Here is a 22,553-nt window from a genome sequence, read left to right as displayed (position 1 = left end):
CAAATCAAATCTAACAGTATAAACAGGAAAATAACATAATAATACATCATGTTCAAGTAGAGTTTATTTTGGGAATGAAAGGCTGGTTCAACATTCAAAAATTTAGTATTACAACTTACCATGTCAGAAAACTAAAGAAAAAAAAATATGATAATATCAAGAGATACATAAAAGCCAGATGACAGTACTTAACATCTTAGATAAAAACTCTCACCAAACTAGAAATGGCAGTGAACTTCCTTAACATAATAAAGAGCTTCTTTAGACATCAGTGTTACCTGTAAAAGACTGGATGCTTCTCACTACAAGTGAAAACAAGGAAAGGATATCTGCTCTTACCAATTCTAATCAATGCTGCATTGGAAGTCCTAGCCAATGCATTAAGAAAAAAATGTGTAAAAGGCATATGGATTGGGTGGGAATAAGTAAAATTTTCTTTATTCACAGATGATTTTATTTTATATGTAGAAAATACCAAAGAATCTCCCCAAAAAGGGATTAGAACTGATAAATACTAGTTCAAGTTCAAGGTTGCAAGATACACAGTTAATATAAAAAGTCAATTGTATTTTATATATACTAACAAATAAAAATTAGAAATTGGAAAAAAAGGAAGGTATTTACAATAGCACCTAAAAACCATGAAATACTTAGGTAAAAATCTAACGAAAATATACAGAAGGTGTATATGTTGAAAACTATAAAACATATTTGAAATCTAAATGAATGATATAGTATATTCACAGAATCAAAATCTTAATGTTGTTAATATGGCAGTTATCCCCCAATTTGGTTTATAGGCTCAATGTAATCCCATTCAATGTTCCAATTAAAATTCCAGCAGAGATTTTTGCTGACTTCAACAAGCTTTTAAAATTTGTATGGAAAAGCAAAAGAACTAACCAAATCAGTTTTGAAAAAGAAGATCAAAGTTGGCATGGTTACAGTAACTTGTTTGATGACTTATAAATCTACAATAATTAAGAAAGTGCGTTTTTGGCGAAAGCAGAGGCACATTAGTAGAACAGAGAAACCGGAAATAGACCCATTCCTATGTAGCCAATTGATTTTTTTAAATTAAGGTACAAAGACAATATTATGGTAAAAGGATAGTCTTTTCAGCAAATGATGATAGGATAATTAGACATCCAAGAAAGAAAATACCTCAAAATACACCTTGCACATCTACAAGTATTAGAATGGATCAGGGACCTAAAATAAAATCTAAAACTATAAAAACTTCTAAAAAAAAACATAGAAGAAAAATTTGATCTTGGGCTAAGCGACATTTCTTAATATGAAAGCACAAAAAGCACAATCCATAAAAGAAAATCTTGATAAATTGGACTTCATTAAAATAAAAAACTTATATTTTTGAAAGATGCTGTTAAGAGAATGAAAAGACAAGCCCCACAGCCTTGTCTTAGAGATAATATTTGCACGACATGTATTTGATGAAACACTTGAATCAGAATATATAAAGAATTCTCAAATCTCAATAATAAGAAGACAACCCAATAAGAAGTGGGCTAAAGAGTTGAACAGATCTAAAGAAGATGTATGAATGGAAATAAATGCACCCAAACTTCTCAGTACCATTCGTCATTGAGGAAGTCCCTATTAAAACCATAGCAACATGCTACTGCATATCTATTTGAATGGCTAAAAAAGCCAAACAACAACCAAAAGGAAAACAACAACAACAACAACAAGAAAACAAAGATGACAATATCAAGTGTCGGTAGGAATCTTAAGCAGCTAGAACTCTCACACATTACTGGTGAATATAAAGTAGGATAGCTAATTTAGAAAACACTTTTTATATTTCATATAAAATATATAGTAATTTCACTTCTAGATATTTAGCAAAGAGAAATGAAACTGATTTCCAACACAGCCCTATAGAGTATGGTTTATTACAAGCTTATCCCTAATCAGCAGAAACTGGAGGTGGGTGAACCCAGGGCTTTTAATTTATGAATGGATGAACAAGCTGTTTTATATCCACTCAGTGAACTACTGATGTATACAACAACATGAATGAATGCCTTAAGAAGCAAATGAAAGAAGCCAGAATCAAAGGGCTGCATTCATTTGATGTTCTGGAGAAGGAAAACATACAGGAACAAAAAGTATCATTGCTTGCTGGGGGCTGGAGTGGCAGGAGGAGTTGTCTAAAAGAGAACATGAGGGAATCTGGAAGGAGGGATGATTGAAATGCAGTTGTCAAAACCCATAAAACTGTACACGAAAAAGGATGAATGTTACTATATGTAAATTAAATCTTAATAAGCCTGATCCTCCTCCCCAAATTGGAGAGCATGTATGAGAAGTAAGAAGTCTTATGTAAATCAAGAAGTCAGCTGATACTGTTTCACATTGGTTAATTAAGAGCAGCAGTATATTTTTTAGAGTTAATGTCCTATGATAATGTCCTAAAGAACAGCAACAACAATACGTAAAACTGCCTTTGTGAAGTGAGACTGTGGAGAGGTGGGTCACTCTTTAATTCTTCCTATGCTTTTTTTTTTTTTTTTTTTACCATATGCACTTATAGGGTCGGTTATATGAACAAAACATTTTAAAATTACAAATAATAGATTTGCTTTTGTTATATAACTTCTATATAAATAAGGGATTTCTGTTTAAACGGTTTTTGTGTGTATCATCCGCACTCTGTAAAATGGCATAAAGCAGATAGAACTGAAATCAAATTAGGATAAATTAGGCTATGTTTAATTCATTAGCCTGGAGTAGTGATTTCTTCTCTGAGCAAAGGAAATTGCAACTAAGGGACATCATCCATACATAGATAGAGCCCATTGTAAATGCAGCATTACTCACCTGCTCTTTTAGGTGAAAGCATTTGGTTCAACTTGAAAGGTCATTTATCACCTACGAGGGAGCACTTATGGGCTGCTTGGGCTCTTTTTGTTGGTTTACTATAGCATTAAACTTGCTTATGGAGAAGTTTGCATGCATCAGCAGTCTATACATGGGCTCATTAATGCATTAACAAACTTCATTTTGCTGAGTTAGATTGGAGGGTCTCTTGTTCAGTACAGTGTCATGCACACAGTGGGCAGTCAGCATTTTCTTGATTGTCTTCTACACAGTCAGGGAGAGTCATTATACCTGTTATGACCCTCTTCCAAGACAGATTTAAAGACGAGGTGTCAAGTTATGGAAAGATCATCAGGCCAGCAAATCTGTTGGTTTACATTTCAGGATCAGGTAAGTTTTCAGTCTTGAGTGGGAGTCATTCTGTAATCATCACGTACCTGAATTTTCAGGGACAACCCTGCTTTCACATATGTTAGCCTATTTTTAGACCACAGAATTCCAATTTTGGGTCTGGAAAATAGTTACTGTACGCTGTGGGGTAACATGGCAGAGGGCACGTGGGTATTGACCAGATTCCACCAGCAGCGTTATTTTAAAGTCCTATGCAGAATTGCTAACTGAAGATATCCCTATGATTTCCAAAACGAATCCCTGTGAATGAAATACTTTCACAGAGCAAGACATGATTTTAACAAAATAAGATGTTAGTATCTGATTGCAGTATTGATATGTGTTCATTATAGCAGATTAGAGAAAGGAGTTGAAAAATAGAAAAATCATCTTTAGTTTTTACTTCAGAGGAAATCACTATTAATATTTAGATGTTATTTCCCTCTAGTCTTTATTTCTGTGCATATGTATGTAAATTTAGATCATATCCTGAATGATTCTACTTTTAATTTAATATTTACAGTGAGCAATTTTCATTCTATTTGAATATTATTAAAAACAGCATATTATGCCATCATATGTTTTGTCGAAATTAAACATTTTGATTTAGGGAGATTTCGGTTATTTCCAATTTTTACTTTTGTGATTAATAGCTGCAATGGAGATTTAAAGTAAAATTTTGTTTTCCTGATTATTTCATGAAGAGGAAGTGGAAATACAATCACAAAGAATGTAAACATGTGTAGGGCTCCTGAGACAAGCATTTCAGATTGTCCTCTCAAAAGTTTCTATGACCTGGTACTCCACCAACTATGAACAAAGGTGAAATTTCACTGATAACCCCTTGCCATTTCTGGGTGTTATAATTTACAAAATCATTTATGACTTGGCAAATAGAAATAATGTCTTTGTATTAATTTTACATTTTGAATCTCTAATGAGTCTTAAGTATCACTTTTCACATTTATTGACAGTTTTTCTTTCTCTAATCATCTGCTTTGTTCATTTTTCTACTGAAGCATTTGTCCTTCCCAAATTGTTTGTCAGACCCAAGAAATAATTGGTTGAGAAGGGAAGAAAAATAATGTAGTAACTAATGTAGGAGAGTGAACATTTCTAGATACATCCACTCTTTTTTTTTTAAGTTTATTTATTTTTGATGGGGGTGGGTTGGTAGAACATGGGTGGGTGAGGGACAGAGGGAGGGAGAGAATCCCAAGCAGGCTCCAGTTTGTCAGTGCAGAGCCCGATGTGGGGCTCCATCCCACGAACCATGAGATCATGACCTGAGCTGAAACTAAGAGCTGGACACTTAACCAACTAAGCCACCCAGCCACCCCTAGATAACTTCCACTCGTTGATCGTGCTCAGATGCCAGAAGGGTTTTTTTTTTTTTTCTTTTTTAACAAAAATGTCTATTTGGTGTCAGAGCTGCTAATTTTATCACCTTGAAGTGGCAGTCTACTACCAAAGAAGAAGTTAATCAAAGCCAGAAGGGTTGTTCGCCACACCAAGGGTTATATTTAGGGAGAGTGGTCTGGGCCTTGGATGTTGAGCTCTGAATAATAGCAGGAGCTCAGTTTTTAGTGGTTTGCTGGTTTTTTTTTTAAACATCTGCTGTGCATCAGATGTTTTATCTAAAATATCTCTTAACCACAAAAAACCCTGTGAGATAAGAATTACCCACCCTGCTTCACAAGTGTATAGTCATATTGAGAAAGGTGTGATAACTTCCCTGGCCATGGAACTGGTCTAGCAGTGGCTCAGGAGTTCAACTACGGGTGGAGAGTCTTCAGATGCACAGGATCCCTGCACTACACCTTGCTGAGTTCTGGTAATATTAAACTCAAGTGAACAGAACTACACAGATAAGGTTTTTCTTTGTTTCTTTGCTGTAGTTTTTTTTTTTTTTTTGGTATTGTTTTATACTTGTTTATCATAAGAGAACCAGCAAAATTGAGACAGGCCAACCAATCTGCCTTTAGACTCTCCTTTTGGTCTGGTTACTATGAACTCTTTGAGACTTCTCTGAGGTCCTCTATATTGCTTCACTTTTATGTCTTGATATATATTTGTGCAGCTGCAATAAAAACAGTTGCTTTGTTTAATAATACTTTGCTCAACAAAAAACGTAATTCCAGGGAAAGCTGTATGATCCACCTTTTTTAAAAAAGAGTTTATTTTTATTTGGGGGAGGGGAGGGGCAGAGAGAGAGGGAAAGAGAGAATCCCAGGCAGGCTCCTTACTGTCAGCACAGAGCCTGACGCTGGGCTCAATCTCAAAAGTCATGAGGTCATGACCTGAGCCAAAATCAAGAGTCAGGATGCTTAACTCACCGAGCCACCCAGATGCCCCTGACCTACCTTCTAAAGCATCTATGAAAATCCCTAAAAGTATGAAAATTATCAATATTTTTTTAAATTATGGATTTAAAAATTTCACTTCCCATTCCTCAGCAATTACTCCCAGCTACCTTCTATGAATAGAGGGCCAGTTGATGCTGTCCTTTTCATGCATGCATACTATGCATGCTGTATAGTCTACGAGCCAAACCTTTGAGTCCTGGGGTCAGTGTCAGAAAGAGGCCCAGTTGGGATCAGCCTCTAAGAAAAACTTTCCTTCTATATCACTTGCCCTTCTCTTCCCCTTTCAACTCTTCACTTGCCAATCTATTTTTAGTTAGCTCATCTTACTTTGGATAGTTTCCTTTTATTTCTAGATTAAGAATTATCTATTCCTTACCATATCTGATCATATAAATGAATGTGGATCATGATGAAAATTTCTGACAAGTGAACCCCTGAGAACTCAAGGACTTTAATTCTTTGCTACTTTATTTTGAAACTTGAGATAATTTTGTCTTTTTTTTTCTATCTGCATCTTCTTCTAGCCCTGTAGTTTGACTCTTAATTATTGATTACTTGTTTCTTTACTGGGTATTTTTAATTGTATCCCTTAAGCAGGTGAGAGCTTCCTTAGCTTTAAAAACTTATGTTTTCTGGATGGAACTGGAGAGTGTTATGCTAAGTGAAATAAGCCATACAGAGAAAGACAGATACTATATGTTTTCACTCTTATGTGGATCCTGAGAAACTTAACAGAAACCCATGGGGGAGGGGAAGGAAAAAAAAAAAAAAAGATTAGACAAGGAGGGAGCCAAAACATAAGAGACTCTTAAAAACTGAGAACAAACTGAGGGTTGATGGGGGTGGGAAGGAGGGGAGGGTGGGTGATGGGCATTGAGGAGGGCACCTTTTGGGATGAGCACTGGGTGTTGTATGGAAACCAATTTGACAATAAACTTCATATATTGAAAAAAAAAACAAAACCTTATGTTTTCATCCCGAATAGATTGACCATGTCGTAGGCTCCCGTTTTCCTTTCATCGCTGAATTCTTTGTGGTCCTTTCCCGTTTGGTTTCTATCTTTTGTCTTTTCTACCTCCTGGAGATTGAAAACACAAAACTAGATTTCTGTGACTTAATGGATCTCCAAAGTATGCGCTCAGATTATTCATTTCAATCCTTATTAGACTGATAGAGTATTCTCCTGAACAGTTTTCTCTGTGAACTATGATTCTAGGACAACTTCTTTTTTCTTTGGGTATAAAACATTTGTATTGCTCTTTCTGATACTTCATGGCGGCCATTGAGGCATTCACTTCTTTGGGTCATATAACTTCAGAACGTTTGGAAATCATCAGGACACAGAAGCCTCAAAGGCCACATTAACAGAACTAGGATTAGAACCTCAGGTCTCCTAACATGGACCTTAAATACACCAGACTTGATTAGAACTCCTGCACTGTTCTCTTTATGCAGGCTCATTTCTGTATGCAACAGAGTAGCAGTCTTTGCTTATCACTACAAGATGTTGCTGGAAATTACATCTTTCAGGAGTTGGTAATAATTGGCCATAGTTTCCCATGAGAACAGTATTAAAATTATATGATGTATTCCTGACCAAGAGTTTATCATCAAGTAAATCACAGATTTGACAAACAATATATGGAACACAGGCCTGTAATGATCCAAAAATTCTATATCATCCTCCAGGTCGTGTAAAATAGACCTAAATGTGCAGGTTGATCACACACAGCGTTAAGATCTGTGCCCCAGTACTGATGGAGGCATTGCATAGAGGGAGCTCATTGAGTTGAGCCTGAAAGGCCTGGTAGCCTGTTCACTACACAAGGAAGTCCCTTGTTAGCCAGACAACTGATCTGGGACTATTAGTTTTTTTTTGTAGCTTGGGGTAGGTGGCTACTATTATTCAGCTTTTATTATTTCAGTTTTCCAGAATATCCATACTGAGTACAAATAGCCCCGTGGAATATTGCCTTTTCCATTTTAGAGAGCATTCCTGTGTAGATTGTGACCATGGATTGTGAACAAAACAAAGTACACAAACAGGTTGGCCACTCAAGCTCCACTTTCTGATATGTGGTCAACCCCCAGATTAACAGTTTGTATCTAATAAAGACAAAAGGAATATGACATTATAAAAGTAATTATGTTTTTCAACACTTGAAAATTTAAAAAGATATCCTTGATCTTGGCAAAGTCAGTCCTTAATGTCTTTATGTTCTTCCACACTTGGTTGGTATTATAATAACCTTTCTGTTTTGAAATGATGGTAATAGAGATTGCTTCCCTCTGGTCCCATGTTCTTCCTTAGGGAAAACAAAAATTTAGTGCAACCCTGGTTGAGTCCCAAATTATTTTTGGAATTTAACTAGTTGGTGAAATCTCCAAATCTGGTAACCACTATCAAGTATGATTTTATGTGACTATCAGCAGTTATATGGCCAATAGAGCCTAAATTGTAATAAGTATTTAGGGTTTAGTTACCAGTTTTTCGTTTTTCTTCTTATAATTTAGAAAGATATCACTTTCTAAATAACATCAATAAATCCTGATCTAGCAAGCAGTGCCTTTCAAAGCCATTCTTCTCTACTGAGAGTGGTGATATTCAAAGGGGTTAAAGAGCAGAGGGCAGATTTTCTGATGAAAACACAGTGAAGTCACCACTACGTGGATTTGTTTTTAGATAGGCTATACATTTCATTTTGAAATCTTGACAGAAGACTAGAGGTGTGAGATTTCTTTGTTTAAGTAGATATGGGCTTTAAAAATGCTTGAGAAATGCTACTGCAGTGTTGAGGTCATTCTGTAAAAAGCAAACTGTGTCCTCTCCCTGCTACACCTAGGTGGTACCCAGGTGCATCGGAAAAGCACCCATGGGCATGACCAGCCAGGAGCTGACAAGTCTGGAATGCACTCATGCCACTGCCTGGCTCAAAGCCTGAGGGTCCCCGTGACCCCAGCAGGGGCTGGCAAACCAGTCAGGTGAAGAGCAGGCAGAAGCCCCAGGACCTTGCCCTGGGTAAGGGCTCTAAGCCGCATCCTGCAACTCCAGTGAAGGCTGAACTTTTCCAACCAGAAGCTGAGGCCAGGAGACCTCTGAAGCAGTGCCAAAATGCTTGTTGGGACTGGGAATGGAGTTCTGCGTGGAGGGTGGGTGTGACAAGAACACATTAGCAAAATGGGGGCAGGTTAAAGTCTGTACATATCAGCCCCACAACAGGAGACATTATTACTTCACTGTCTGCTGGGTGAGGACTGCCGTGGTATCCCCAGGCTGGTGGGGGCTGACTAGAGGGTCTTTGATGAGCTGAGAAGGTAGGGTGGGACTATGAAGGAGGAGAGAGGGCTGGGGATGGTGAAGAACAATTGTGCTCCTTAAGACTCAACTTAAGGAAATCTTACCTGCCTGCTCCTACCCACTCCCACCCCAGGTTAGATTAAGCATTGCTCAACCTCTGTCCCCCAACACATTGTGCACACATCAGTGACTCTTTTACCACACTATCATGATGTCCTTTAACTCTACAATTCATTTAGGGAATGGTCTTTTCTCTTTTCTTCCTTCCTACCTTCTTAGCTCTTACCATGGAATTTGACATATAATAAATACTTGGGAAAGTAAATTTTATATGTCAACTTGGCTGCGCCATAGTATCTGCATGTATAGGCAAACACCAGTGTGGATGCTGTTATCAGGCATTTTTTCAATAAGATTAACATTTAAAGCAGTAGATTTTCCTTGTTTTGTTGAACTGTTCTACTGTTTTTTGTTTTTTTATTTCTATATCACTTATATCTGCTCTATTCTTTATTATTTTCCTTATTCTGCTGGTTTTAGGCTCTATTTGTTCTTCTGTTTCCAGCTCCGTTAGGTGTAAAGTTAGGTTGTGTATTTAAGTCTTTTATTGCCTTCTGAGGAAGGCCTGTACTGCTATTACTTCCCTCTTATGATCACCTTTGCTGCATACCAAAGGTTTTCGATTGTCATCTTTTCATTTGCTTCCATGTATTTAACCTATTCATTCTTTTTAAATTTTTTTTTAAAAAATGTTTATTTATTTTTGAGAGGGGAGGGGCGATACAGAAAGAGAGGGAGACACAGAATCCGAAGTAGGCTCCAGGCTCTGAGCCATTGGCTCAGAGCCTGATGTGGGGCTCGAACTCACGAACTGAGAGATCATGACCTGAGTCGAAGTCAGACGCTTAGCCAACTGAGCCACCCAGGGGCCCCACCCATTCATTCTTTAGTAGGATGTTCTTTAACCTCCATGTATTTGTGGTCTTTCCAAATTTTTTCTTGTGGTTGACTTCATTTCATAGCGTTGTGGTCTGAAAATATGCATGGTATGATCTCAATCTTTTTGTAGTGGTTGAAGCCTGATTTGTGACCCAATATGTGATCTGTTCTGGAGAATGTCTCATGTGAACTTGAAAAGAATGTATTCTTTTGCTTTAGGATAAAATGCTCTGAATGTATCTGTTAAGTCCATCTGGTCCATTGTGTCATTGAAAGCTATTGTTTCCCTGTTGATCTTCTGCATAGATGATCTGTCTATTGTTGTAAGTGGGGTGTTAAAGTCCCTTGCTGTTATTGTACTATTATTGTATTATTGTAAATTAGATTCTTTAAGTTTGTTATCAGTAAGTTTATATATTTGCTCTCCAGTTGGGGACATAAATATAATTGTTAGATCTTCTGGTTGGATGGACCCTTTTATTATAATATTGTGTCCTTCTTCATCTCTTATTACAGTCCTTGGTTTACAGTCTAGTTTGTCTGATATTAACAAAGCTACTCCAGATTTCTTTTGAGGTCCATTAGCATGATAAATGGTTCTCCACCCCCTCACCCCTCACTTTCAATCTGGAGGTATCTTTGGGTCTAAAATGAGTCTCTTGTAAACATTTTTTAAATGTTTATTTATTATTTATTTTTGAGAGAGAGATACAGAATGCAAGTGGGGAAGGGGCAGGGAGAGAGGGAGACACAGAATCTTAAGCAGGCTCTAGGCTGTGGGCTATCAGCACACAGCCCGATGCGGGGCTCAAACTCATGAACTACGAGATCATTACCTGAGTCAAAGTTAGACACTTAACCTACTGAGCCCCCCAGGCGCCCCTAAAATGAGTCTCTTGTAAGCAACATATCAATGGGTCCTGTTTTTTTAAATCCATTCTGATACCCTATGTCTTTTGGTTGATACATTTACATTGTGAGTAATTACTGATAGATACAAATTTGGTGCCATTGTATTACCTATAAAGTTGCTATTCCCGGAGATTGCCTTTGTTCCTTTCTAGTCTTTGTTGCTTTTGGTCTCTCCCACTCAAAGGGTCCCCTTTAATATTTCTTGCAGAGATGGTTGTGTTCGTGAAGTCCTTTAGTTTTTGCTGGTCTTAGAAACTCTTTGTCTCTTTTTATATTCTGAAGGGAACAATCAACAAACTAAAAGGCTACTTATGGAATGGGAGAAGATATTTGCAAATGACATATTGGATAAAGGGGTAGTATTCAAAATCTATAAGGAACTTATCAAACTCAACATCCAAAAAATAAATAATCCAGTGAAGAAATGGGCAGAAGACATGGAAAGACATTTCTCCAAAAAAGACATATAGATGGTTAACAGACAACATGAAAAATGTGTTCAACATCACTCATCATCAGGGAAATACAAATCAAAACCACAATGAGATACCACCTCACACATGTCAAAATGGCTACAATTAATAACTCAGGAAACAACAGATTTTGGTGAGGATGTGGAGAAAGGGAAGCCCTCTTGTACTATTGGTGGGAATGCAAACTGGTGCAGCCACTCTGGAGAATAGTGTGGAGGTTCCTCAAAAAAATTAAAAATAGAACTACCCTCCAACCCAGTAATTGCACTAATAGGTATTTATCCAAAGGATACAAAAATGCAGATTTGAAGGGGTACATGCACCCCAGTGTTTATAACAGCGCTATCAACAGTAGCCAAATTATGGAAAGAGCCCAAATGTCAATTGACTGATGAATGTGTAAAGAAGTTGTGATATATATTCCATTATGTATGTAATATTTTCATTATTCAGCCATTGTAACCAATGAAATCTTGCCATTTGCAATGATGTGGATGGAACTAGAGTGTATTACGCTAAACGAAATAAGTCAGAGAAAGACAAATACCATATCATTTCACTCATATGTGGAGTTTAAGAAACAAAACAGGGGGCACCTGGGTGGCTCAGTTTGTTAGCATCCGACTTCAGCTCAGGTCATGATCTCACAGTCTATGAGGTCGAGCCCTGTGTCAGACTTAGAGCCTGGAGCCTACTTCAAATTCTGTCTCCCTCTCTCTCTCTGCCTCTCTCAAAAATGAACATTAAAAAATTTTTAAAAAAAGAAACAAAGCAGATAAGCATAAGGGAAGAGAAGGAAAAATGAAATAAGTTAAGAACAGAGAGGGAGGCAAGCCACAAGAGCCTCTTAACTATAGAGAACAAAGGGAGGGTTGCTGGAGAGGTTGGGGGGAGATGGGCTAAATGGGTGATGGGCATTAAGGAGGGCACTTGGTGTGATGAGCATTGGGTATTATATGTAAGTGAGGAATCATTAAAATCTACTCCTGAAACCAGTACTACACTATATGTTAACTAACTTGAATTTAAACAAAATCTTGGAAGAATAAATAAAATAAAATAAAATAAAATAAAATAAAATAAAGCACTAGACTTTCCATAAAGCAGATTGCTCTCCATAATTGGGTGGGACTCACCAAATTCGTTGGAGGCGTTAAGAGAAAACAAACTGAAGTCCCCAGAAGAAGAGGCAATTCTGCCTCCAAAAGGTCTTCAGACTTGATCTGCAATATCAGCTCTTCCCTGCAGTCTACCCGGCAAATTTTGGAATAAGTGTCTCTCTCTCTCTGTGTCTGTCTCTCCCCCCATGTATATATTTTACAATGCTATGTATACATACATGTAAATATACATATACATCCTACTTGTTCTGTTTCTCCGAAGAACCATGGTTAATACGATATTCTTTAAATAATAATTTAAAAATTAACATCTAGAAATTTACCATAAAGTAATCCCCTTATCACCTGTCAAAGAGATTTATTTATTATATCTATTTATTATCTAATACCATAAGCAAATTACATAAATCACAAACTGCATACATATAGAGGTTAAGTGAATAAAACACACACACACACACACACACACACACACACACACACACACATAATGATGGAGTATTTCCTGAGCTTGAGGGCAAAGGAAGAAAGTGCTGAGTAAAAGATTGGTTGATATGATTTCCATCTGTTGCATTAGTTTTTTTGATCTCTATAAGTAAAGCTCCATAGAAAGATATTTGGAGAGGATGATAACACTAGTCATTTTGTAAATATGGGATTAGGGGTGATTTATTTTATTTTACTTCTTTATATTATGTATATTGCTTGACTCCTTTTTGACAAGGTGCAAGTATCTTTTTTTTTTTTTCAAAAACAATGAAGATGTTACATTAGGAAGAAGCAAATAAATATGAAAGTGGGAAAAGTTACATGTAATACCTATGGCAAAGGGTTTCTATCTTTATAAAGAGCTCTTTCAAATTGGGAAGAAATTTCAGATTTAACAGAGAGTTAAATGACATGGACAAAAAATTCACCCAAGAGGAACTTCAGAGGAAATATTTGAAAAAAAAAAAAAAAGTTCAACCCCATTAGTGGGGAAATGCAAACTAAAATAAGTTGCAACCTCCATCTATCATTTTATTAAGGTTTTAGTGAGAATATCTAATGCTGACAAGTGTATGTGAAATGGGTACTTTCATTTAAGGCCATGGAAATCTTAATTGATAAAATTTTTCTGGAAAGCTATTTGTCAGTGTCTATTGAGAAGGTCTGATGTTGAAATTCCACTTCTGGGACTCTAGCCTAAGAAAATAAATTTGGTTAAAGATTAATCCACAAACATATTCAGTAAGGTGTTATTTAATTGCAAAAATGGGAAACAACTGAAATGTCTAAAAGCAAGAAAATGCTGGATGTCATCCAGTTACACTAATGGTAGGTCTATGAATGCTGTTAAGTGACTATAAACAAGATATTATAAAAAGTTCATGATATAATGCTAATAGACTAAAAGAGCAGCACTTAAAATTGTGTTTATAGGTAGAATTCAACTATGGAAACCTATATGGAACAGGGGCACCTGGGTGGAGCAGTTGGTTAAGCGTCCGATTCGGCTCAGGTCATGATCTCATGGTTTGTGGGTTCGAGCCCCATGTCAGACTCTGTGCTGACAGCTCAGAACCTGGAGCCTGCTTCGGATTCTGTGTCTCCCTCTCTCTCTGCCCCTCCCCCACTGGCAGTCTGTCTCTCTATCTCTCTCAAAAGTAAATAAAACATTAAAAAAAGAAAAAAGACTGGAAGATAACATACCACAATGAGAATAGTTACATGGTTGTGAATCTTTTTATATGTTTGGCCATTTAGCATTAATCTGTGTAGTTTTTCATACTTACTAATTTAATGCATGTTTCTTGTTTCTTATCATCTGTATACCCTATTGTAGGTGTTGGGGATGTGATGGTAGATGAGGCAGGAAAGATCCTTGCCTTCACAGAGTGTTCTTTCTTGTAAGGCTGATACAACGAATAGGCTAACTACAGATTTCAGTATATACCAGAAAGGATGGGGAGCAGATCACTTGTCAAAGAGGAGACTGTGAAGATTTCCCTGAGGTGGTGACATTTGAGCTGACACTGAAGAATTAGAAGGAGAGGAAGAATACTACAGCAAAGGGAACCGTGAGCGCAAAAACCATGAAGTGGGGAAGAACTTATTTTCTAGAACTATGAAAAGGAGACCCGTATGTCTGAAGGGCTGAGTTAAAAGAAAGGAGGTTCAAGAAGTGGGAACAACCCAGACCCACTAACCTATAAGGTCACAGTCATGACTGTGGATTTTGTTTTATTCTAAATATAATTGCAATCCATTGAGCATACCTATTTTCTTAACTACAAGACAACAACAACAACAAAAACCCAGATTAAGAGGACAGTTTGATGAGGCAACATTTGAGCTGCCAGCCTAAGCATCTGACTTCTCAAATTAAGTGAGAATTCCATGGGAGGGTGGCAGAGGATACGTGTCTTGCGATCAAAACACTCTTCTTCTTTGACATGATGCTCTGATACGGGAGACCCCAAATGAGGTCCTTTTCTTACGTACATGGCTACGAAATCTAAAGCTGGCCAGAGGACTGCAGGAAATGTGCCCTCCCTAAGGAAACAAGGATTTACTCTAAGAGATGTCACACTATTGCCAAAAGCAGTCCTCATGCAACTCTGCCCCTGTCAGCCTGCTGCAAACTACTGCCTTGACTTCCCAAGGCAAGAAGGAAAAGGCTATCCTCTCCCCGGCACAGAATTCTGCATTTTCATGCTCTCATGGGGGACATTTTAAGAAAATCCACACAAATAATTTTGTCATCCCCCTTTTAGATTAGGTTGTGCCCCTTTATGGTTGCCATACACACACACACACACACACACACACACACACACACACACGTGTGTGTGTGTGTGTGTCCCCCTGCTGTAGGAGCTTCGGGCTAATGTTCTTAATGGTAGTTTTGGAAAAGCCCTTCTTTGAAAAGTGAGCTTCACATTTAATACTATGCTGAGAAGCAAAAAGGTTAACCTGATCATTTTTCTCTTTTAAAAAATTTTTAAGTTCCCTAAAAGCATTTGACATTATGCCATAGTGCATATCTTTTCTGTATATGGTCACAATTTTGAGGCGGTAGGTAAATAAGTAATATAATCCTGACCAACTTTAAACGTTGCTCTTTTTATCAGCCATTTAAACGTTATTGGAAAATGTTTTCATTTCCATTTAGTAGCGTCAGATTGCCATAGTTTGGTGTTACTGAATAGCCTTCGGTCTCGCATGCCATTTCTGTGATCCTGTGTCTATCTAATTGAGGGATTAGATAAGACTCTGGGTGTCTAGCCCAATTCAGACCGGCTGTGAACTTTCTCTTCACTTCTGAAAAATCTTATGCCTATGTTGGTTAAGGCATTGGATCATCGTATGAGATAGGACAGGATAAATCATCTTTAATACCGACTGGAGACATTTTGTCAGTTTATGAACTAGTAGGATCCTCCTATCCACTGAACAACCTGTGTGTGAATTTGGGGGTTTAAGCCTATCCTTTGGGTGCTCTCTCTTTTTAGCTAAGATAACGCTGTAGTTACTTATATTGAGAATGGCGACCCGGGCCTAGAGCAGAAAAGCACTGTAAAGTGGGTGGGATCTTTAGAAATCTCCTAATCTGCTTCCTGACCTTATTATCTCTCAGGTGAGGAATCTAAGATGGGGAGAAGTTGTGTTTGGTGGTTTGTGGTCGAGCTGAAACCTGAGGTTTATTTAGTGTTGCTTGTGGACTGCGGACATTCAAAATGGCTACCTCTCTAATTCAAAATGTGTTGGGCTCTTCCTGATTACAGCCCCGCAGCCGAGAGTGAAAACCATTCTCCTGGATAGAATCCCTCCTGTTAGAGTTGTTCCATTCCTTCTCAGCTATAAGGATGAGGCCTTCCTGAACAGGGGACATAATTGCCACTTTGTGCAAAGGAACAGTTTCCTTTGTGCCGGGTATATTCTCATATGTTAGGGGTTCTGACTGTCCTTCAATACAGCCTGGCAAGTAGAATTTCTGCAAGTTGAATCTCTATTGAAAACTCATATGGTCAAAAAGTTTGTATTCAGATTTCCCATATTTTATGAAGGCGGCTTTCTTTCTCTATTATATTTTTCCTTACCGTGAAGAAAGATAAATTATTTGAAATGACCAAATGAGAAGAAAATCAATGTTGAGAAGGAGTAGAAGGGAAGATAGGTCTTTGCCTGATTTCCTTTGACCCTGTCTGGCTTCCCTTCACGTTCACTAGTACTAGTCTTCCTGGTGTTCTTTTCAGATTCAGCATATGGACTAGCTTGACTTGTTCCTTTGTTAACTCAGAAGCCTGCAAATGATGAAAAGATTACATATTCGACCGGTCAAATTTGAGACAGTTTTATGAATTAAAAAAAAAAATTGTGTTCAATAGCTTGCTCAAAATTAGGGAAATTGAATCAACTAATGTCTGGAAAAGAGGAAAGGGTATGTGTCAGAAATTTGTGTAAGGCATCGGTCAATAGATATTTTAGCATATAGACCCAAAATATAGGCAACCGACTTTTTGAAAACAGTATCCCCTTTAAAATAGCTAATATTTCCCAAACAAATACTTGGCCTTTTAACAAGAATAGCACATAGATACAAATTGATAAATTTGGGTTTTTTCTACAGTCTGATGGTTTTTACACTTCTGGACATCAGGGTGTGTTTGCCATCACATGTAAAGATGGATGAAAATTTATTTTCTGGTTGATTAGGAATGTGCACATCCTAGGGTTTCATGTGGGTAACAGATGTCTTGTGAGTAACAGATGTCTTGGCTTTTACAGACTAATTGGCAAAAAGGGGGAAAGGGGGCTTATTAAAGGGGTGGGAGGAGACACAAGAAAAGTGCAATCTTTCTTGTGGGGAAAACTCTAATGGACCTCCTTATTACGGGTAATTACCTCCTTCTTCAACTTCATTTGCTATCCCTTTCCATATGACTCAAGTACATTATAATGGGAAAGTATAAAATAAAGAAACATAAGGCTGGACTGCTGTCTGCTAACAGCCAGATTTATCCTGTCATGGAATATTCTAGTATAATTGACTCAATTAACATCAGTCTTTTAAAAAACAAAATATGAAAGCATAAGTCTAATCACTAAGGGCAGCTTATGTTTCAATTGGCAGCACAAGGGTTCTATGTTGAGGGTGGTTGATATAAATATAATTTAATTATATACCAAATGTGACCATAGAGTGGTTTGGTGGGAAATGAAAAATGCAAGACTGAATATGTTGCATGTTAGATATACGTCTTAGGTTTCTTTTAGTTTGCTGTTTGTGTTCCATCAGTGCTATAGTACTGCCAGTTGACCTGGAATAAATGAGAATATTTAACAGATGTTTGAAGCCATTATCAGCAAATTCTGTTTTGTCAATGTTTTCCATCATGCACCACTTAAAGTAAGGTGGCATTTACTATGTTGTAACTCTATCACCTAGGTTGGAATTAATCTTCTAATTGGTACCTTTTAATTAAAACTGAAGGAAATTTTTATAGCTTATTAAACATCCAGGGAGTATCCACATTCTTCCTCGATAAGAGCTAGTATCTAATCATTTTTATAAGGAGCTAGTAGTATTTCTAAGAAAAAGTAGCAGGTTAGGTACTTCAATGTTTGTGCTTAATACAAAACTTAGACAACCTGAAAGGTAAGGTTATTTCTGTAGATACAAAGCACATGATGACTGACTTTTATTTAACTGCTTGTCTCCTCAGAAAATAAATGGGTAGAATTTGTTTTAAAAATATCAACTGTATTTCAAAAGGTAATTAGGACAGTACAGATCAACACCTCAATGGTCAAGTGTTAATTATTAATTTCTTTCTGCTGTATTAGAATTGTGTTTTATTCAATTGCTAGAAACCAGCGAGGTAGCAAAATGGTTTGTGTACCTGTCTTTTTAAAAAATGTGTCAGCTTTGGTAGGGCAGAAACAACATCGCTTGAGTAGTCTAATAACTGCTACATTAATTCAGTCACTTGATCTTTTTGAGCCTCATTTCATTCTCTATAAAATGGAGATGGTGACAACTAACTCCCACACTGTCACTGGGAATTATACGTAATGATAAACACACGTGAAACTAATGTATGTTTAGTTGTTGAGTGCTTTATGGTTGTCTTCACCCGGTGGACCCATATTCCATAGTTACTTGCCTGGATTTCCAGGCTAGGCTTCTCTTGGAAATAGAAAGTTCATGGAGACTTTGATGAGGACTCTAGTAACAACTGGTTTGAGACTGGGTGTCAGGAGAGTTCTTCTTCCCAACTTCAGCCCCTTAAAATATGAGGGTGAAGAATGACCACAGTGGATTAAGTTTCTTCAACATCAGCGTTTTCTATATTTTATAATTCTAAATTTCCATCAAGTACAAAATCTTAGAGTCATAAAATGGTGGCACTCTATGATATTTCAAGGTTTTGGGATCCATGGCCCTGACCCGGGTTCATTTTCCATATTCAGAAGAAGACACTGAGGCCCTGAAGGTTAAATGTCTTCTCTAAAGTCAATGAGCAAGTTAGTGACCGAGGTAGGACTGAGACCTTCTTTTCCTGAGTTCTGTGTCTGGACCATGGCCAGACACCATCATCCTGCTATGTGGCTGTCTAGGTGCTAGCCTGGGACGTTAAGAGAAGGAGAGCATTCAACTCACTCCACAGAGTAGAAAGGGATGCATTTCTTTGTGATGCCTTTTAAACGGTCTGTACACCCTAGTTCATTCAGCCATTCCTTTATGGATTATGAATGTATTTCAATTGTTACATAATACAACTAGCTTTACCTCTTCTAGTAGGAGAAAGCATGGTTCCATAATGCTTCCTGTGTGCCAGGCATTGTTCTAAGAGCTTTACCTACATCAATTTATTCTTCACAACAACAGTATGAGGAGGTATATTCTTCTTCTCCTCCTCTTTCATATAAGGAAATGGATGACCAAAATTCAAAGCTAGTATAACTGGGATTTGAAGGCCTGTGGCAGATCAGTCGTAGAGGTACTAGAGAGATTCCACCGTCAGAAGACACCTAGGTGGATGGATAGTCATTATATGAACTGTCTTCTATGTAAGGAAAGTGACTTAAAATATTTTTCAAATCACCTGGATTTTATATATCTAGCTCTACTGAATCCTAATCAGTGTGGATTATAAGGTTCGACTGTAGCACATAAATATCAACAAATGAGTATAGTTGACCACTGAACAACGTGGATGTTAGGGGCACCAACGCCTCACACAGTTCAAAATCTCCTTAACTTTTGAGTCTCCAAAAACTTAACTACTAATAGCCTACTGTTGACTGGAAGCCTTACCAATAGCATTAACAATTAACACATATTTTCTTTATGATATATATTATATACCATATTCTTACAGTAAAGAAACTATAGAAAATAAAATGTTAAGAAAGTCATTAGGTGAGGATGCCCAGGTGGCTCAGTCGGTTAAGTATCTTACCCTTGATTTCGGCTCAGGTCATGATCTCGTGGTTCGTGAGTTCAAGCCCTACATCGGGCTCCAGGCTGATGGAGTGGAGCTTGCTCAGGATTCACTCTCTTCTCTCTGCCCTTCCCCCATTCTCATCCACATGATTCTCTCTTAAAATAAATGAATAAACATTTAAAAATTTAAAAAAAAATCATTAGGAAGAGAAACTACACTTATAGTACTGTACTGCATTTTAAAAATAATTTTTTTAAATTTAGTTTATATATTTTGAGAGAGAGAGCAAGCATGAATGGGGGAGGGACAGAGAGAGAAGGAGAGAGAGAATCCCAACCAGGCTCCTCACTGTCAGTGCAGAGCTTAATGAGGGGCTCAAACTCATGAACCATGAGATTACGACCTGAGCCAACATCAAGAATTGGATATTCAACTGACTGAGCCACCCAGGCGCCCCAGTACTGTACTGCATTTATTGAAAAGAAATCCATGTATAAATGCACCCGTGCAGTTCAAACCCATGTTGTTCAAGGGTCAATTGTGTATTTATTTATATTAGTCACCCCTAGAATAAATGGAGGAGTGAACTATGTGCTTGGTGCAACGTTGGTAACAAAATTGTATTATGACTGTATTTCTTTTAGCCCATAGTAATAAAAATGTTTATAGAGAGGGTATCTTGCCAATCAAGAAAGATTACCAAAGAAGGGATCATTTTTGCTTTTCAGTATGTAATTTGTTCTTTCTTACACACCCAGTTATGAAGGAATATTATCCATATTTGTTTTTATATTGGTGTTTGAAGTTGAGGATAAAAATTGTCATTTATGTATCAAATGCTGTGCAGTTAGGAAATTAGCTCCAATTTCAGCAATTAGCAATTTAAGGTCTTTAATTTCAGTAAAAATGATTTTATTATAAAATTTGGTACATTCAGATAATTGTGGGGAACAGTTATAATTTAACAAAAAGCTCATTAGAGTAATAATACAAAAGCCTTATTTAGTATTGTACTATTTAAAAACAGTGTAATTAAATAAAATTTGAATAAATTGTCACAACCACTGAACTTCATGGTGAGAGATACTTTACATCACGACAGAAAAATATGGCACCACTTTGAACATGGGAGTAAATGTGTATGTGAGAGGTGGATGTGCGTGTATGTGTGTGTGTGTAGTAAGTGGGGAAGAGTGAGGAAACTTGTGCAGTGAACAGATTAATTTAGCAGAGTCTCAGTTTTGAAATTTTATTTGTGTAGATATGTTCAATTCTACTGTTGATGTGTTATGTTTTCTGGAATAGGTGTGTTCATTAAAGAGAAGTGCCTGAAGTCATGGTCTGTGTTCAAATGACTCTTCTTTTGACATGTATTTCTTAGCCAAGAGGGGAAGTGTAATGGCTCATCAGTGCCTTAAAGGTACTGTGGCAATAGCAATAATATTAAAATATCATCGAATATAAATGTAAAGGATCACACTATTATTTTTAGAGTGGTAGATTTCTTTTTTTTAATTTTTTTTAACGTTTATTTATTATTGAGAGACAGAGAGAGACAGAGCATGAGCATGGGAGGGACAGAGAGAGAGGGAGACACAGAATCCAAAGCAGGCTCCAGGCTGTGAGCTGTCAGCACAGAGCCTGACGTGGGGCTTGAAGTTGGGACTGATGAGATCATGACCTGAGCTGAAGTCGGATGCTCAACTGACTGAGCCACCCAGGTGCCCCAAGAGTGGTAGATTTCTATGGTTAGGTTTGTGTTTTGCACATGTACTTGAATGTTTAAAGGAGAAAGGGTAAATGAACAGAGCACAGTGGATGTTTGGTTACACAGCTCTCTGACCACACTTTACAAGAGATGCTGGACAGTCCCCCTGGGTTTCTGTGTTACTGCATCCTAGCATTTCACAGGAGCTATTGACTTAGGAATAAGCCAGTTGGGTTTAAGAAGGTGGGATTTAGACTGTGGACAGGAAAATGATTTTAAAATATAGTCGCAACTGAATAAATTCACAAAAATACAAGTAATAATAAAAGATGATTGGGTCTCCTATTTAATAAAACACATGACTGAGAGGTACTAACAGTGGGAACATGTGTTTGCCCAATGCTGTTCATTTAAACCCTACCTCAATTTTCATTAAGATTGAACTCTTGTACTCAGGTATTATGAAATAAATTTGCATGATGTTTTCTGCATCTTCAAGCTTTCTGCCTTACACTTCCAGGATTGAAGTGTGTATGTCTTTTGTGTGACTCTTCAAACTTTACCTGCCAAACTGAAGGAGCATGCTGGGCCTCGGTTATGCTAACCAATGGGAAAGAACAGGTGATCAAGTCCTGTGTCTCTCTCCCAGAGTTGAACGCTCAAGTCTTCTGTCATAGTTCCAACAACGTGACCAAAACTGAATGCTGCTTCACAGATTTTTGCAACAACATAACACTGCACCTTCCAAAAGGTAAGGCATTTATCTTTGTTCATCCCAAATGTAATTTTACTATTGGGAAATTAGAAGCCTGGTAGAAATGAAACTGTTGGATGTTTCTTTAAATAAGAAAATCTGTTTTACAGTTCCCTCCTTATTTGACTGGTAATATTCTCTAGAGCACAGCTGAGGTTGATTTTTTTTTTTAATTGCACAAGAGTGTCAAAACATTGACAACAGCATAACAATTGTGATGTTTGTCCATGTGAGTTGTATTTTTAGAAGTGATTAATGGACCTAAAGTAATATGTCCGTTTGTATGGATTCTTGTAAAGGAAAGAAATTAAAATG

At 37.3% G+C, this 22,553-nt stretch overlaps 1 protein-coding gene across 6 annotated transcripts in view; it reads left to right on the top strand.

The window, feature by feature from the left end:
* The window catches only part of ACVR1C (activin A receptor type 1C), a 74,304-nt gene that overhangs the window by 11,387 nt on the left and 40,364 nt on the right, over positions 1 to 22,553 (top strand). For 5 of the 6 annotated variants that reach the window (XM_042994473.1, XM_042994475.1, XM_042994476.1 and 2 more), the window contains exon 2: positions 22,005 to 22,235. In XM_042994473.1, coding sequence (XP_042850407.1) covers positions 22,005 to 22,235 — 231 coding nt within the window. Of the gene's footprint in view, positions 1 to 21,150; positions 21,197 to 22,004; positions 22,236 to 22,553 lie in introns of those variants that run through there. The other variant, XM_042994474.1, reaches the window with a different exon arrangement.

Source organism: Panthera tigris, chromosome C1 (assembly GCF_018350195.1).
Source record: "Panthera tigris isolate Pti1 chromosome C1, P.tigris_Pti1_mat1.1, whole genome shotgun sequence".
Lineage (NCBI taxonomy): Eukaryota > Metazoa > Chordata > Mammalia > Carnivora > Felidae > Panthera > Panthera tigris.
The sequence above is the reverse complement of the archived record's forward strand: the minus strand, read 5'-3'. Positions and strand labels throughout refer to the sequence as shown.